Consider the following 19,156-nt stretch of genomic DNA (forward strand, 5'->3'; position numbering starts at 1 on the left):
TTTCAGTTTAAGGACACGCGTATTAATCAGACGAAGGTACGTGAATATAATCTAATGAGATGTTTAGGGATTTAATAAGAAAAGCAAGAAGGAAGGATAATGTTACCTAACACTGACCTTTATACAGTTCAACAATCAGTACTCTCAGTTAGTAATTATAATATATATTTATAACTGCTAGACTGGAAATTAAAGTCTGTTGAAATTACCTAGTTATTGAAATTCACTTTACAGTTTGTTTGTTTTTTCAGTTAGACTCTGAACTTAAATGGATGTTTCATTAAACTGTAACGTTCTTGTAAAGAGTGTTCAGAGAAATGGTTGGTCTGGGATAAACCTGTCTCGTATTCTGGTTTTAAGTACACATTTCTCGCAAAACCTCTTTATATTATGATTGTGGAGAGAGTATCTTGGTTGCTTTAAGTGTCTTGTATAAACTACATGTTCCCGAGTTGAAAGACAAGATGGACATGTTTGAACTTTATTTATAGAACCTGTTTCTGGAAGATTTATTTGTGGTTCAACGTTTAACTACGGAATGTTCCAAAGCTCTTGAATATTAGTTTTTCTTTACTACAAACATATTTTTGGATTTTACTGTATCGATGTTGATTAACGGAATGAAAGTTCATGTGAAAACTGCTACTTATGCCAGCAAACATTACTTCACTCTCGAACTGTGTTGTATTGTTAAAAAAACACACACACAAAAAAACATACACTCGTCATTCCAGTGGTTATTACCGCACTCAGAGACGAGTTAAAACTTTGTTAATTTTACTGAGAAAATATATAAACAATCTGTACAATATTAGGGACTCATACTCAAAGCTACTTATCAGAGTCACAATTCATAGATGTTACTAGTAATCAAAGTCACTAGCTTCACGCTAGTGGTAGTTTTTACAGGTCACATATGAAATAATTAATCAGTTTTAATAATGATTCTTGACGCTGGTTGTTAGAGTTTTACATCATATTTAGTGTTAGTTATCAAGGTTACAGTCATACTTGCTTTAGTGATCAAAGTTGTAGGTAATATTTGTTGCTAGTTTTCTGAGAAACAAGTCATATTTGTTGCTAGTGATCACAATTAATTACTTTATTTCAAGTTAAGCATAAAGCTACATACACATACATATATTGAGCTATCTTTGTTCTTTCCAACACAGGTATATAAACCCGATTTCTCGCCTTTTAAGTCCGTAGACGTATAGCTGTGCTCCCGGGGAGCTCACAATTATTATTAAAACCTATTCCTAGTAGTCACAGTTACAAGTCATATTTGTTGCTTGTGTTTAGGGTTGTAAAGCATACTTAATGCTAATTGTCAGAGTTACAGGTTATACTTTATTGATCAGGGTTAAAGCCATATATGTTGCAAGTGATCATAGTTACCTATCATAACTGTTGCTAACGGTCAAAGTTTCAGGTCACACTTGATGCTAATGACCGGGCATACACGTCATACTTGACGCTAGCGATCAGTTACAAACCATAGTTGATGATATTGCTCCAGGTTACAAACAGTACTTGACGCTAATTATTAAGGTTTCAAATCATACTTGGCACTGGGTATCATGATTAAAGACATATGGGTTTTTAGGGATCAGATAAATTGGTCATACTTGTGCTAGTGATGTGATGCACAGGCCATACGAGTTTAAAATAATCATGGTTGCATGCAATACTGATTTTAATATTTAGATTTCCAAACTATACTTGCTTTTAACAGTCAAAGTTACGAGTCATATTTGTTGACAGTGATAATAGTAACACGTTATACTTGACACCAATGATCAGAGTTAAAAGTTTATATTTGTCGTCATCTTTACAATTCATTCTTGTTGCTACTGGTCTGAGTTACAAGTTACACTTGTTGCTAGTGGTCAGTATTACAAGTAATATTTGATATTCCTCAAGGCTATAAGTCACACTTACTGCAACTGATCAAAGTTGTGGATGATACTTTACGATAGTGATTAGGGTTTTATGCCATACTTAACGTTAGTTGTAAAGGCTATAGGTCATACTTTATTCTAGTGACAAGATACGAGTCATATTTAACATTAGGATCAGGGTTAAGAGTCATACCTACGTCTACTAACCAGAGTTACAAGTCAAACTTATTGTGAACAGTCACAGTTATAAGTCATACTTGCTGCTAGCGATAAGAATTAAAAGTGATACTTGACGCTGGTGATCAGTGTTACAAGATATACTTTACACTAGTAATCAGGGTTATAAGTCATACTTAATGCTAGAACTCAAAGTTACGCCTGTTGCTAATAGTCAGAGTTTTAAGTGATACTTAATGGTAGTGATCACTATTACAAGTCATACTTAGTGCTAGTGATCACTATTATAAATCACACTTAGTGCTCGTGGTCACTATTACAAGCAATACTTAATGCTAGTGATTACTATTACAAGCCATACTTAATGCTAGTGATCAGGTTTATAAAGCATACTCGATGATAGTGATCAGCAGTGCAATTTATACTTGTTGCTACTGGTCAGACTTACAAATCATACTTGCTGCTTGTAATAAGAGTAACTCGTCATTTTTAATGTTAGTGATTAGAGTACAAGTAGTAGTTGATGCTTAAATTCAAGGTTACAAGTCATACTCGAAATTAGGTAAACGGGTTGCAGTTATATCTATTGCTAGCGATCAGGGTTAAGTGTCATACTTGCCGCTAGAGATGACAGTTATAGGCTATAACTGTTCCTTGTGTTAGGGTCAGTGTTCATTTTTGATGCTAGGGGAAAGTGTTACATGTCATGCTTGTTGCTGTTGATTAGTTACAAATCATACTAGATGCAGTTGATCGGAATTACAGTTAATAGTTGACGATAGTGATTAGAGTTACAAGACACACTTGTTGCTAGTGGTCAGAGTTACAAATCATGCTTGTTATTACTGGTGAGAGTTACTAGTCATACTATAGGCAAGTGATTGGAATTACAATCATAATTGACGATAGAGATCAGTGTTATAAGGTATATCTATTGGTACTGATTAAATTTCTGACATATATTTGGCTCTAACGATTAGAGTTATAAGTCATATTTATGGCTTGTGACCAGAAGTACAAGTTACACTTGTTGCTTGTGGCCAGATTTACAATGCTTACTTGATATTAGTGCTTAGGATTACTAATCATACTTGTTGTTAGTATTTAGGGTTAGGGATCATACTTGACTCTATTGATTAGTGTTACAAGTAAAATTTCACACAAGTAATCACGGCTAGCGATTAGATTCACGAGTCATTCTTATTGATAATGATCATAGTTACAATTCATGCTTGATGCAAGTGATCAGATTTACAAGTCATAGTCGACGAAGTTAGGGTTACAATTATACTTAACTGTATTGATCAGGATTATAAGTCATATGTGACACTAGTAATCAGGGTTACAAGGCACACTTGTTGCTAGTAATCAGGGTTACAAATTATACTTGTTGCTAGGGGTCATCATTGTACTGATACTTGTTTTTACTGATCTGAGTTATAATCATTCTTATTAAAAATGATAACAGTTACAAATCACTCTTGTAGCTATTTGTCAGAGTTACAAGTGATATTTGGTGCTAATGATAAGTATCAGAACTCATATTTCCTGTAGCTGATCGCTTATTGTTAGTGTCTAGTTACACATCATATTCGATACTAATGTTCAAGATTATAAGTCATACTTAGTGCAAGTGATAGTTACACATGACACTTAACGCTATTGATTATGGTTTTATGTCATACCTGACACTGGTTTTTAAGCTCGTAAATCATACTTATTTTTAATGATTACAGATACAGGTTATACTTGAGGCTAGTGATCAGAGTTTAAAGTCGTACCTGACGCCAGTAACCGAGGTTACATGTCAAGTTTATTGCAAGTAGTCACAATTATAAGTCATTGTGGCTCGTGATAAGAGATAGAAGTAATAATTGACATATTTAACTCCACTAATTAGAATTACAAGCTCCACTTAGTATTAGTGACCAGAGTTACAATTTATAACTGACTATAGTGATCAAGGGTATAAGATATACTTTCTGCTGGTGGCCAGAGTTACAAACCATAATCGACGCTGTTGATTAGTTACAAGTCATATTTGTTCTATTGACAAGAGTTACAAATTACACTTGATACTAGTGATCAGAGTTACTTGTCATACTTGTTGCTGGCTAATTTATGAAATATAATAAATAAAGCTACATATTATGATAGCTTTCCATCTGTTACCACGTGGTTGAAAGTACATACGAAAATTGTGCAAGGTGCAGTGTAGTAAAATGTCATGTACGCGATAACTGTTCCATGTTCATTAATTCCCATTGTACTCCAACTGACACTGTACATGTTGTATTTCTTACATTACACAATAATCGATCTTTATAATGAAGAAGAATTACGGACATTAAAGTTGTTTTAAACGATATGCTCTGGATCAATCAATAATAACATTGATCGATAAATTCCACTGTTTAAGAAGTGTATAATGCACTGATATGTAGACTCTACGTGTAGTTAGATTGTAGTTAAATACATTGACTTATAAATGGTAGTTACATTTCATTCTTAACAGATCTGTTATTTACAGTTACCTATAGATCACAGTTACATAACATTATTGGTGAATATGGTATTTGAAATTACCAATGTGCCATAGTTACATTATATTAGTTCAGTGGTGTGCAACTCCATGGGAACTGGCCACATGTGGCCAGTGGATAGTATAATTGTGGCCAGCTCGAGTTTAGGAATCAACTTTTTCCATCACTTACTTTTTTATCGCAAATTTGGTAATCAGCAACTGCACTATCTCACGTCATCGCTAATGTCGCGCGCTTCATCACTGCTACAGACTCCGCCCATTTTGTAACGTTAGTCTGGCTTAGATGTTTGTTATCGAGTATGCGTTGTTTTGCATGCGTTTGTAAACATATTTTTATTGTGCAATTTTCAAGTGTTTAAATATATTTTGTTTTTAATCCCATAATATGGATAAGTGGATAATTCGAAAACGAAATAATCCAGATGATGGTGAACACTCAGAAAATAAAGACAATTTAATTGATTCTGGCATTACTGTCGAGAAAAGAATGGCGCGTGACTGGAAAAACGTTAAACGAGAATTTAATGAAAGTTGGGAATTGAAATTTACAGTGATTGAAGTAAATAATAAACCAGTGTGTCTTTCGTGTAACAAAGGTTTTAGGAATAATAAAGTATATACTCTTAAGCAACACTTTAACAATTTTCACAACGAATTTGATGTAAAATTTCCAGTTGATAGCAAAAATCGTATGAATGAAATTAGTCGTCTGAAAGCAGAACTTCATGAACAAAACGGAGGCCTAAAAAGATTTTTATCATCGATAGAACTAGTTACGTTAACTAGCGATAAAGAAGCTTGGATTCTAGCTCTAAAATAATTTATGATGCTGAACTAGTAAAATAAATATTGATTGTGGTCGTTGAAACTTTGTTGGAGAATTATGATTCATAAATAAAATATGATATTCTTTAAGAGATAAATAATTTGCAATTAAGTCAAAGAACAATTGTCCGCAGAATGTTAGAGTTAGTGAAAGACATAGAAAATCTGTTGCATGAACAACTAAAAGACTGTTTGTATTTTTCTTTAGTACTAGATAAGTCAACAGATGTTAGTGACACTGAACAGTTGGTATTTTGGGTTCGATATGTAACTTCAGATATTCAAGTGAAAGAAGAAATGCTTGGCCTTCGTGGATTACGAGATCGAACATGTGGAAAAACATCTTTGAAAAATTTCTCGAAATTTCAAAAAAATTCAATCTGGATTTTAAAAAATTGGTTTCTGTCACAACAGACGGTGTTCCCGCCATGACTGGGGAGAAATTAGGATTTGTTTCTCTTTTAAGCAGCATTTAATTGAAAATAATGTAAAGTCCACGCTGGCATCTTTCCATTGCATTTTGCATCAGGAAAATTTATGTTCTCAGATGTTTAAAAGTGATGAATTGAAAAATCTGATGTTCATTGTTGTAAAAATGTGTGAATTATATTAGATGTGGAAGCTCTCTCATCCATCGACAGTTTGTAGAGTCTTTGAAGAAAAGCAGTGACTGTACGTTTGATGATCTTACTAATTTTTCAAATGTAAGATGGTTAAGTGGAAGAAAAGTCTTGAAATGATTCATTTCCTTATTTCCTCAAATAAAAGAGTGTCTTGGTGAAAAAGGTAAGATTGAACATTTCCCTGAAATTGAAACTTTGTCATGGCAGTGTGATTTGCACTTTCTGTGCGACATGATGGTTAACTTGAATAATTTGAATACGAAGCTTCAGGGAAGAGGTAAAATAATAAACGAGCAATCACAGTCTATTCATCAATTTCAATTAAAGCTAAACCTCTTTGCGGAACAATTACAGAAGAACGATTTGACACATTTTGCAAAGTTGAATAGCTTTCTAGAAAATAATAAGGATTGTGATTTCTCTGATGCTAAAGATGACTTTATGCAAACTGGATCAAAAAATCTATCTCAAAAATTTCAATCACGTTTCTCCGAATTTAAAAATTTGAAATTGATATTTGAATTTTTGCATGATCCATTTCAATCTGACTTAGGAAATTTCAATAAGGAAATTACATCTTTTTTGTCTTTGGATAAGCGTGGATTTGAAGACGAGATGCTTACCCTGCAAAGTGTAAAACACATAAAGGTAAACAAAAATGCTCTATCAGAGAGATGCAGCTCACTATTTTGATAAATGAAAATCTTCCAAATTTAAAGATAGGAATTTCAAAATTATTTTCCATAATTGTATCCACATTGGTGTGTGAATCAACATTTTCTACCCAAATTGTCTCAAGTCTAGATAGAGATCTCAGCTTACTGACATAAATTTAGAGGCAGAGCTAAAGATGCTCATTGAGCATAGATATGAAGCCAAATTTCATGAAACTTGTTGATGAAAACATTCCATCAATTTTCACGTTGAAGGTTAGTTGAAGTGCAATTATTTTGGTTAAACTAACATATTTCTTTTTTTTTTTTTTTAATAGTGTGGTCAACGTTGTTTTCATTAACCACAGATGTGGCCACTGTGAAAAATAAGTTGCCCACCCCTGTATTAGATAAAACGGAATTATCACTAAGAGTTTATTAATAACAAAATGTGAAATTATCAGGCTTATAACTGAATCTTACTAGATTTAGACAGCTTTGGCAATAGCATTATTTAACTCTTAAACGGTGGCCATCATCAAGTGATACTGATACCCACAACATTTCCGCTGTTTAAGGGTTAGATAAGTCCATTCGAATTCAGATTATGGTGTGATACTTGTGAATTTAAGAATTTATAAGGTAGTGACGATATGATTTGTTAAATTTTTGATTATTTTTCACATTTGTTCAAATTGTAGCCGATGTTGTACATATATATATATATATTTTTTTTCCTCTGGTTAGTTGTATAGTTTATGGGTCCATTTTGTGTTAAAGCGTTTAAAGTGTTATTTTACCAAAAGCTAAAACTGATTTATTCAACGTAGTTTGTCACGCAGATCGCAGTTGTTTTTACTTCACTTCGTAAACGTAATGTCTAATATTACTGCAATGTGTGTTACTTCGGGTGTATAAAGAAGTAACAAAAATAATCAATTCAGATCCTTCTAAAGGCATTCAGGTGTCAACGTTGTGGCGTATTTTTGAAACATAACTAAGGTGAAAAACCTTTTCGAATAAGTAAAATAAATTCTGATGTTTTTGTAATATATTATTTTATATGTTATCTATAGCTACTAGGTTTTTAGAAAATACATCAATGGCTGTTAATGAACAGAAGAATTAAGTAGAATGATCAGTATTATGTCAATATTTACATGCCAGTTGGCTTTATAAATTATTTTAAGCTGTTGAATATCTATCCATGAAGGAGTGTATTAACTAACTGATTTAGTCTTGCAATTACCATCGAAATCCATACGAAAACCACTGTTTTTTATAAAACACATTTTCGTTAACTATTTACGCATGAACTTCCTTGATCATGCACGATATTGTTGGCCCCTTATAACCTATGAATCACATAATACATTTTACGAAATTTACCTTGAAAATTCTGATTAATTCTAGTAATTAACGCCTTGATGTTAAGCTGCCATTTCGTAAGATTTGTTTGTTTGTAATTAAGCATAAAAGTACACAATACATCTCAGAACGGCTGGTATGGGTATTAACACTTTTATTGATAAGGAGAGAATAACGTTAATACCCATACCAGCCGTTCTGGGATACATTTTTATTTCAAATGAGTTTCTCGTCATCAAAAAGTACACAATGAGCTGGCTGTGTTCTGCCCATAACGGGTATTGAAACCAAGGTACTAGCAGCGTGATGAGTTTTTAGAAATACCGCGGGGAGCTCTTTGTAAGATCGCTTTGATGTTCATTTGCCGTTCGTGAAATCGCTTTCATATTATACTGATAAGCTGACTGTAGCCTGTACGTAGTTTAGAATTAAAGAACGAGTGACAGATAACCCAAATGGTGTATTAAACAGAATGTAGCTATATTACTCATTTCGATATCGGGCATATCGTTAGATTAGGTGGTTTTAAAATTCTATCAGATGAGTTTAGACTAATGCAAATCTTGTTATCTGTGCTGCTAAATAAAATAACAGTGAATACTTTAGTTTAAAAGTCGATCACATGATGGCACGACATGTCAGGTCTTACTCTGAATGTAACGTTATAAGTATACCAACCATGCATCATACATTTATATAGATAGTAAGGGTGTACACATCACTCATTGTACGAAATATTAATCCTACAAACGAAGAGAAACTAGATAATTAGTTTTTCTAGTAGTTCAAGATAATGCTTTTAAGTGATATGTCGTTTTAAGGCTGCGTATCAAGCAATGAAACGTGTCAAAACCAGGGCACTTCAATATGTGGAAATTTAAGTCGGAGACTTCTTGTCTTGAAATATGAAATCACATTAATTTCGCAAAGATCAAATAAAAATAAAATAAACTGACCATCACAAATAAGACACTATTGTTTCGTTTGGCGTGAAGAAATTGCATCAATGCGTTATGAGATCCAGTCTTGCAAATGTGTTAAATCGAGTTACTCATCAGTTTCAGGCACGATATTTTAAGAGGTTTGTGCTATATTTTTTTGGGCAGTATCGTATTAAAAAATATGGTATTCTAAATTTAAGCACTCCAATGCGCACCATTTTATGGACAAAAATTTAAAACTCAATCTTGCACATTGTTGATCAATTCCCATCACAAAAATAAGAACGAGCTGAGCGCACGCGAACTAAAACCGGTTGCTTAGTAACGGTAGTCACCCTGACTATGCTCCATGGCAACAGCGGAATTGTGACTCGTTTGTCTGATGATAAAGCTAATCTTAACAAAACGATGTCAGCTTAGTTCGCAGCAGACACCCGTCCATTCGGTTGACACAGTGGTAAAGTGGGTTTCGATTTTATAGTAAACTGAACTCTTCATATTTCACAACGAAAATTGGTTATTTCCAGGATGCTTTTGTCTGGTGTTGGACAGACCGACGATTCTTTCATGGGTAAGAAGTCTTTCCAGTAACTTGTGGCTGTGTATCGATCTCTGGTTAAAAACAATCTATTAAGCTTGTTTGGTCTGTGATTAGGGAATAATGGTTGTCAAACCTGTCTTTATCTTCTGCTCAGGAAATATACTAACAACTTTACAAGTATTAATTTTTTTTCAATAAAATAAATACAAGTTTTACAATCTCCTGATACTAACCTGCAACGTGTTACTTTCAGTTGTTGTTATGATTACAAATACCATCAGTGTTTAATTCAGACAATTCCACGGGGATGTGAAACTGTGGGGAGTGAATTAAAATTCAAGCTCGACAAAGTGACAATTACTGTACTTCAAATGGAAGAACTTTTTTCTGCACAAATGTAAATCCCCCCTGTACACCTCCTGAATTCAACACTGAATGCCATTCAATACAAAATGAAGAATATATTTTTTAGAAGCTGAATGGATAAGCGACACTTGCGTGATAACATTTTTTATGTAAATTGTTACGCATGCGGGCAAATCCGTTCTGCTATCACTCTGAACTTGTTGAAGCAAGTTATTTATGTACTCTTTTAGTGTCTCTCTTTTTATATATGTATATATATACATACATATACATAACTATCAAATTAAAAACTGTAAGAGTACAAAGCATACAAATCTGTATTTATTATTATATATATATAAGGATGTAAGTTTTTTGTTAATCAACAAAACGTTTGGCTTGCTTTCATTTTCCGGAGTCATCAACATCGAATGTTCGATCATGTTGTAAGAAAACTAAAACCTTTTAAAACTTCAAGACATTAACAACTTGTTTTTTTAAGCTTGGTTCTTGAGTAACAAACTTCAATCGTGATATTGAAAGAAATATATTAAGGCATTGACTGAACGTGAGTGATAAATTACCAACTTAATTTGAGTCTACAACGCAAACCTGCATAATTAAATAGTTTATTTATTTTTGAGTTTCGCGTAAAGCTACAAGAGGGCTAACTGCGCTGGCTGTCTATAATTTACAAGAGTAAGAATACATGAAAGGTAGCTAGTCATCATCACTCACCGTCAACTCTTGGGCTGCTCTTTTACCAACGAATAGTGGGACTGATCGGAACATTATAACGACCCCACAACTAAAAGGGGCGAGCATACTTGGTGTGACGAGGATTCAAACCCGCGACCCTCAGATTATGAGTCGATCGTCCTAACCACCTGGCCATGCCGGTCTAATTAAATAGACAAAATGCAGAAAAAAAAGTAGTGTAGACTGCTTCTACAATAATGTTTTGTTTTTTTCCCTGGGTGTTGATTATATTAATAGTAGTACACTGTGGGGAAAATGTCTTCTTGATGATCTCTGGGCTACACAATTCCCGTCTCTGTACACACCGCAATTACCGAAGCCCAATTTTTAACGGTATGAGTTCTCAGGTATTCGCTGAGCTGTCAGGGGTAGTGTGGGGGCGTGAAGAAAAGAGCTCATAGCACAAAGAAAAAGAAAACATAAACATAATTTGTATTGAATAGGACTGTTTATTTGTTTTCTACATGTGTGCAGGATATATTGGAAATGTAACTGAATCCTTTTTCCAACGATCGTGAGATACGTGATAGAAGATTGCTATGAAAGATTAATCAATTGGTAAATCGTCAATAGACATGACGTCAATAGCTAAAAATCGATACGTTATATTTTTAGTGCTGCCTGCAGTCTCGGTAAAATAATGAGAAATTTGTAAGGTGAAAAGTTAGCCAGAGGAAATATATATTAAGTGAAAGATTGATAAAAAGGAAATAAGTTTTTTAAAGAAATTGAGTAAAGAGTTTAGAGAAATGAGTTGTTTGTTTGGAGATTAGATGCAACTATACAATGGGCTATCTGTGCTCACCACGAGTATCGAAACTGGGTTTTGAGTGTTATTAGCCTTAAAACCTAACACTGTGCCACTGGGGAGCATCATAAGTGAAAAGAACATAAAATAGATGAGTCACACAGTATACCAAAGAAACAATAAATTGAGTGAAAAACAGGAAATTCAGAGCAGTCTGTTTTTCTTATAACAAAGCCACATCTGGCTATCTGCTGAGCCCACCGAGAGGAATCGAACCCCTGATTCTAGCGCTGTAAATCATTAGAAGGGGGGCAAAATTCATTGGAAAGAGAGAATAAGTTAAATGATATATTAAAAGGAAAAAAAAACAGTAATCGAAAAAGAAGAAACTTAAGAGAGAAATATTCACAAACGTAATAAATATAAAATGAGAATTGCATGAGCAATAAGTAAAATAACTGAAAATGAGAGGAAATATACGTGAAGGTAAATAGAAAATCAGAGAAATAAACATCCATGGAAAACGACAACATTCAACATGTGTGCAAACTAAAGAAATAGTGTTTGTTTGTTTTTGAATTTCGCGCAAAGCTACTCGGGGGCTATTTGCGCTAGCCGTCCCTAATTTAGCAGTGTAAGACTAGAGGGAAAGCAGCCAGTCATCATCACCCACCGCCAACTCTTGGGCTACTCTTTTACCAACGAATAGTGGAATTGACCGTCACATTATAACATCCCCACAGCTGAAAGGGTGAGCATGTTTGGTGCAACGGGATTCGAACCCACGATCCTCAGATTACGAGTCGAACGCCTTAACCCACCTGGTCATGCCGCGCAAGAGATAGTGTAAAGATGAGTAAAACACAACAGATATTTGCAGAAATATGAAAGATTGGTTAACTGATGTGTGACCATTCCCTCTCTTCGTCTACCAGAAAAGATGAAAGCAGAAGTAAAGTGTGTGTTCTGTATTCATATACACCGATTTCCAAAGCGCCCTCTGATCGCTAGTAACAAAATTAAAAATAAGAAGCTGTGGGTTTATCAGTTATCGTTCCCCCAGTGGCTCAGCGGTATGTCTGCGGACTTACAACGCTAAAAACCGGGTTTCGATACCCTTGGTGAGCAGAGCACAGGTAGCCCATTGTGTAGCTTTGTGCTTAATTCAAAACAACAACAACTTATCAGTTATTAAACAAGGTTTTAATTTCGCTTTTAGTTATTTTGTTTTTTTGTTGATATTTCTTTCTGTACGAGATATATATGTTTTATTTATTAAAGATTTAGTATTCGTTGCCTGGTAACTAAATAGATCTGGCTATATAATATACTACATACGCGGATATAGAGATCTCCTGCTATTGCTTGAAATTGCGTTTCCTTATAATGGTGTATTATCAGATGGGCTCTTTTATAAATGTCAGACTTCTCGGTTAATGATGGATTTATCAAATATTTCATACTATGCGTTGTCAAGGCGACGGAGTGTATTAGTCAGGTAAAAGTCTTCATTTACATGAGTGCAGAACATTACTTTTGAATAATACATCTGAAATATTAGGATACGTTTCGAGAACTGTAGTTGTGAATAAACCGTAATTTGCTTTCTGACTTATCATAGCTACAAGCTACTGAAGAGTAATTCAAAATAAAGCACAAAAAAACAGATGTCAAAAGATTGTTTTTTGTTTGTTTTTGAATTTCGCACAAAACTACTCGAGGGCTATCTGCGCTAGCCGTCCCTAATTTAGCAGTGTAAGACTAGAGGGAAGGCAGCTAGTCATCACCACCCACCGCCAACTCTTGGGCTACTCTTTTACCAACGAATAATGGGATTGACCGTCACATTATAACGCCCCCACGGCTGAAAGGGCGAGCATGTTTGGCGCGACCGGGATGCGAACCCGCGACCCTCAGATGTTAAAAGACATTAAATTGTAACTTCTCAATCTTAACGCTTCAAGAGAGAGTGTACTGAACGGCAAAGTCTTATACCTATAAGATTCAGATATGACCGTTTCTATTTACGCCAGATGCATCTACCACCACGCCCTCAGCGGCAAAATGGTATATCTGCGGTTCAGAACATCTAAAAACCTGGTTTCGATACCTGTGATGGGCAGAGCACAGATAGCTCATTGTTTAGTTTCGTGCTTAACACCACACAAATAAACAAACAAACAAACTCTGCTACCACGAGGACTTTGTTTGGCTCCTTCAACCAAATGACGGGAATGGCTATCACTTTTATAACGCCCTCACGGCTGAAAATCTTAGGCGTGTTCCGCGGTGTCATGTATCAAACCCCAGGATGTATAAAGAAATAACGTTATCCGCTAGCTTACGCCCTAACGGTTATGGTTACGCTATTTTTTCTGTCTATAGACTACTGGTTAAAATATATTATTCAAGGAATACATCTGTAACACTATATGCGACTTGATGGAGTTAGCAGCGGTTTTAAATATGATGAACTGGTTCTAGTCATTAGCGATTTTAGTTGTCTAAAGTAAAGTTATATGCGTATAATTATTTGAAATGTACTTAGTGTAATTTACTATTTAGTGCTACTTTATATGCAATGACGAATCAACAAATAATGTTTAAATTTGCGATCGAGTTAGTTAGAAGTTTATGTTGAAATTTAATACAAGTTAAATAAGTATGTATTATTACAAAGTCGTAAATTTGTTTGTATGTTTTGGATTTCGCTCAAAGCTACACGAATGGCTATCTGCGCTTGCACTCCCTAATTTAGCAGTGTAAAACTAGAGAGAAGGCAGCTAGTTATCACCACCCACCGCCAACTCTTGGGTTACTATTTTACGAACGAATAGTGAGATTGGTCGTTACATTTTAACGCCCCCACGGCTGAAAGAGCACGTATGTTTGGTATGATGGGGATTCAAACCCGCAACCCTCAGGTTACGAGTCGAACGCCTTAACTAGCTGGCCACGCTGGGCACGAACTCGTAGAATCGTTATGATGTTAAAACGTTAAATGGTGATATTTTAAAGTGGGGTACTTAAATTTTCCATCTTATGTAATAAAAAAATTCAAACGAAAACTAAATCATATTCGCTTATGTCACGCGACTTCAAAACAGCTCAAACCATTAACATTTGAAACAAATGATTCAAAGACTAGACAGGCCCGTCCTTAGTGTATAAGCGAAGTAGGCAATTGCCCAGGGCGGTAAAAATGGATTTGGTTTGGTTTGTTTTGGATTTAGCGCAAAGTAACACGAGGACTATCTGCGCTAGTAGTCCCTAATGTTGGAGTGTAAGACTAGAGGGAGGGCAGCTAGTCATCACCACTCACTACCGCCTGTTGGGCTACTCATTTGCCAACAAATAGTGGGATTGACTGTAACATTATAACGCTCTTAGGGCTTAATGGGCGAACATGTTTGGTGTGACAAGGATTCTAATCCGCGACTCTCAGATTACGAATCGAGCGCCATAACCATCTGGCCATGCCAGGCCTCATCAATGGAACACAGAGCTGTAGTTAAAGAAAATAACTTGCATAGTAACGTGGTTAACACCATAAGAGGAACATTCTTCTGTTTGCAAAATATCTTAAAGTGGACTGTGAAATTGGGCAATATCAAAAAGGACTGAAACATATAAAGGATTTAATTCTCTTGTAGACCGTATCAACAGAAGATTCATTGGTAAAAACTGCATGCGAGTGTTGCCAAACCGAAAAGAAGAAGAGAGCCCGTGGCCGGTTTGTTCAACATGCAAATAAATGTATTCTTGTGTCGAACGGTACCCTAGATTAGAAAAATTGTGGGCCCGGCATGGCTAAGTGATTAAGGCACTCGACTCATAATCTGAAAGTCGCGGGGTGGAATCCCCGTCAAACCAAATGTACTAGCCCTTTCAGCCGTGGGGGCGTTATAATGTTACGGTCAATTCCATTATTCGTTGGTAAAAGAGTAGTCCAAGAGTTGGCGGTGGGTGGTGATGACTAGTTGCTTTCCCTCTGGTCTCATACTGCTAAATTAGGGACGGCTAGCACAGATAGCCCTCGTGTAGTTTTGCACGAAATTCAAAACAAACAATCAGAAACAAAGGTTTACAGTTCGATCTCGTCAGAAGGTGAAATAGTCTGACTAGAAGGCAGAAGACATATTTATCAATGATCCAAACCAGACATTCAAAATACACTTTAATCAGGTATTGGACTCTGTTATACAACTGGTAGAAGCACATTTTACACAGTTTCAAGAACACAATGGTGTCTTCAAACTCATGCACAACATCCCGAAAATGGTGAAACTGGAACAAGGGATTTAATTCGCTGCTCCAACGTTTTTAAAATGACTCTTGTATATAACGATTCAAAACATATTGGTGTACTTGAATTATGTGCTAAGCTAAAAATTATCTCTAGATCTTGGATCAAAACCTAAAGACCTGTTGAAATGCATTCTCAAGAACAATATATCGTTCATGTTTCAAAATTTGTTCTCTGCTGATCACAGTCATAAGTGTGTCTTTTATTATAGTAAAGCCATATTAGGCTATCTGCTGCGTCCAGCGAGGGGAATTTAACCGAATACTTACTGCTGTCACACTGGGAGACACAATTGCAAAAAGAGAGCTATTTCTCAAAATTAAAATTGGTAAAAAAATATTTGCGTTGCACAGGATCGATTGAATAGACTTTAAAAAAGTCGATTAAACATGTACTCACCCAAAACCAGAATTACTGCATGTCTTCGCAACAAAATGGCCAGAAAAGTCACATTTTCATAGTTGGTAAGATACTGTGTTTTCCTAATTAAAATTGATTTGGTTTGAATTTCGTGGAAAGCTACACGAGGATTATATGCGTTAGTCGTCCCTAATTTAGCAGTGTAATACTAGAGGGAAGGCAGCTAGTCATCACCACCCACCGCCAACTCTTGGGCTACTCTTTTACCAACGTATAGTGGGATTCACCGTCACATTTTAACGCTCCCACGGATAAAAGGGCGAGCATGTTTGGTGCGACGGAGATTCGAACCCACGACCCTCAGATTACGAGTCGAACGCCTTAACTCACCTGGTCAGACTAAATGTTTCTGAATTATATTTCTATGTGTGCGTGTGCGTGAATAAAGAAGAAAGACAAGGGTTTAATGCTTATATTTTCCCGGTAAAGGGCACTCTGTTTATTCCTGTGCATTAGGCGGCAAAATGTGTAAAGGCGCTGCCAGAAATATAGCGAACATCATGTGTGAATGTATAATGTTAGACTGAGCAGTAAGTTTACTCCAGCTGGGGGTTTAAGGCATGTTCATAGGAGAGTTAGTGGCTCAACATTATTACGGTTACAGGATGTTTTGTTTCAGTTACAAATTGTTAAGTTTATTATTATGTTCAATATATCGTATTAATGCAAAAGAGGAATAATTAATACTTAATTTATTTGTATTCAATTGCCAAAAAATATTCTTATGAGGATTTATTAAATACCGTGCTGTAAACATGACCTCTTGGATTCTCTGTCCGAGCACGCTAAAGACCAGGCCACGTTAAGCTCTGTATCTTTATTACATGCCCCACACTTTGGAACCTTGGAATGATATAAGAGGGAAAGGGTTGAAACATCGGATACAAATTGAACATGTGCAATTGTATTGTTTCCATTAACTGATACTGAAATGCCAGAAACAAATTGAACCAATACAGTTGTATTATTCCCACTAGGTTACACTACAAGAACAGATGCAAACCGAACCTATACAGTTGTATTATACAGTTCATGTAATACATGTTTTATGGTGTTTTAAAAAGAAACGTGTTCTATTGAAAATAACAATAAGGTGTAATATTAGGTTGAGGAATAATTCGTGAGCGTTTTTAAATAATTTCATTCAAGCATTACATGCAAGACTATACAATACTTCAATGCATGAACACATTACACCCAAAACATTTATTATGATACTTTATTTCATGTAATACGTAGGTATATAGTATGCATTGTTTTAAACGAAATTGCAAGAAATTAAATGCGAAAAGCAGATGGTGTCGAAAATGCTCGATTTTGTCCACTTGACATTCCATTTAATGAGCTGAAAATGAAAGCAAAAATTAAAGACATATGAAAATCAAACACACCATCTATTAGAGCAAAAAATTACCAACAAAATGATATGAAATATTTTGCGAAAGCGTTTCATTTATGAATATATTTTTTTAACATGAAAAAACGCTCACGAATTATTCCTCAACCCAATACTTCATATGTAACACAAGCGTAGATTGTAATACTGAAGTCACATCGCAGAAGCACAGTGTACAACATAAAAGTTATTTGAAAGGCATTTTTGACAGACTTCATCTGTTTATCAGCAATACCTTTTGAACTACTTGATCAAAGCCTTACCGGGTCTAATGAAGTTATCTAGCGGTCTAAAACGCTGTCTAAAACACACTAGACAGATACGGTCCATTAATGATGGCCATTCAGTGGCGCAGCAGAAGTATGTAAAAATCGGGTTTCGAAACTTGTGGCAGCTAGAACAAGATAGCCCGTTGTGTTGCTTGGTATTAACAATAATAAACTACCGTGTTTCTCCGATAATAAGACCTACCCATAAAATAAGACCTAGTGTGATTTTTGGGGATAGTTTTAATATAAGCCCTACCCTTAAAATAAGCCCTAGTTAAGAGTGGCAGGAAGAGGAAAGAAATAAAAAAAATAATTTATTAATTAGTTTAATAGTTAGTTAATTAGTTTGTTTAAGTATTAATCAGTTAGTTTAATAGTTTAATAATAGTTTATTTTAAATGGTTAGTTTAATAGTTTTACTTTGTAACTTCATTTTTTTAATATATTAAAATAAGACATCCCCCGAAAATAAGCCCTAGTGTCATATTTTGGAGTGAAAATTAATATAAGCCCTGTCTTATTTTCGGAGAAACACGGTATTAACAATGTACACTTTTCTTCGTCTGAACCTTCTCTCACACTATACAAGTTATTGTATCGCGTGTGTAAAGCAATTACCGTACATATTGCTTTATTTATGTGTTATATGTGTAATACAATAACAGTGTCAGGCACGCAAATTGCGCAGTAAATAACACTAATTATGTAATATTACGGGTTTGATGCAAGTGTAGAATATAGCGTTAAAAACGTAATAATAAGTATATGAACACATTTATAGTAAAAATACAGTTCAAATATATAAACTTGTTAAACATAGGAAGGAGTTTATTATATTTTCACAATGTTTCTTGTATTTTGTAAACTATATATAATTTAAACATACCGATAGTTGTGTTTTTTAGCCACGACTCGTATAATGGCACTGCATTTTTCAAGTCCAAAATTTTATCTTTGTCATTTCTTCACTGATGTCACATCTGATTACAGTTGAGGACTCCGGAGGTCAAACCTTTTCGACTGATACATTTGACCACATCTAAGGTTTTATAGGTTAACTTACTTTAATCCTGTGTAAAATAATTTTAATTTTAGGCTAAGCTGGTAGAGATACTGGTGAGTAATAAAAACGAATACGGTACACGCGCACCTCACGCTTGTTATTGGTGGCGCACGAAAATACTGCTTGAAAAAAAATAGATAAAATGGTTTCATACATTACTTTACTCAAGTTTTGAACAAAAGAATTTCAATTGTTGCGGCTACTGAATATTTTGTATTGTTTTTATTAAGTGTTAATAATAGTACAAGTGTTTCATTCTTTTAACAGATATATTCA

The 19,156-nt window shown here is 34.9% G+C and overlaps 1 protein-coding gene across 2 annotated transcripts in view; it reads left to right on the top strand.

The window, feature by feature from the left end:
- LOC143249542 (solute carrier family 35 member F3-like) overlaps positions 1-19,156 on the top strand; it is a 54,634-nt gene that overhangs the window by 25,631 nt on the left and 9,847 nt on the right. The window contains exon 1 of one of the 2 annotated variants that reach the window (XM_076499568.1): positions 9,438-9,604. The exons of the other annotated variant lie outside the window; for it this stretch is intronic. Within the exon in view, the coding sequence (XP_076355683.1) occupies positions 9,562-9,604 (43 nt within the window). The 5' untranslated portion in view covers positions 9,438-9,561. Of the gene's footprint in view, positions 1-9,437; positions 9,605-19,156 lie in introns of those variants that run through there. 2 annotated transcript variants of the gene reach the window in all.

Source organism: Tachypleus tridentatus, chromosome 4 (assembly GCF_004210375.1).
Source record: "Tachypleus tridentatus isolate NWPU-2018 chromosome 4, ASM421037v1, whole genome shotgun sequence".
NCBI lineage: Eukaryota > Metazoa > Arthropoda > Merostomata > Xiphosura > Limulidae > Tachypleus > Tachypleus tridentatus.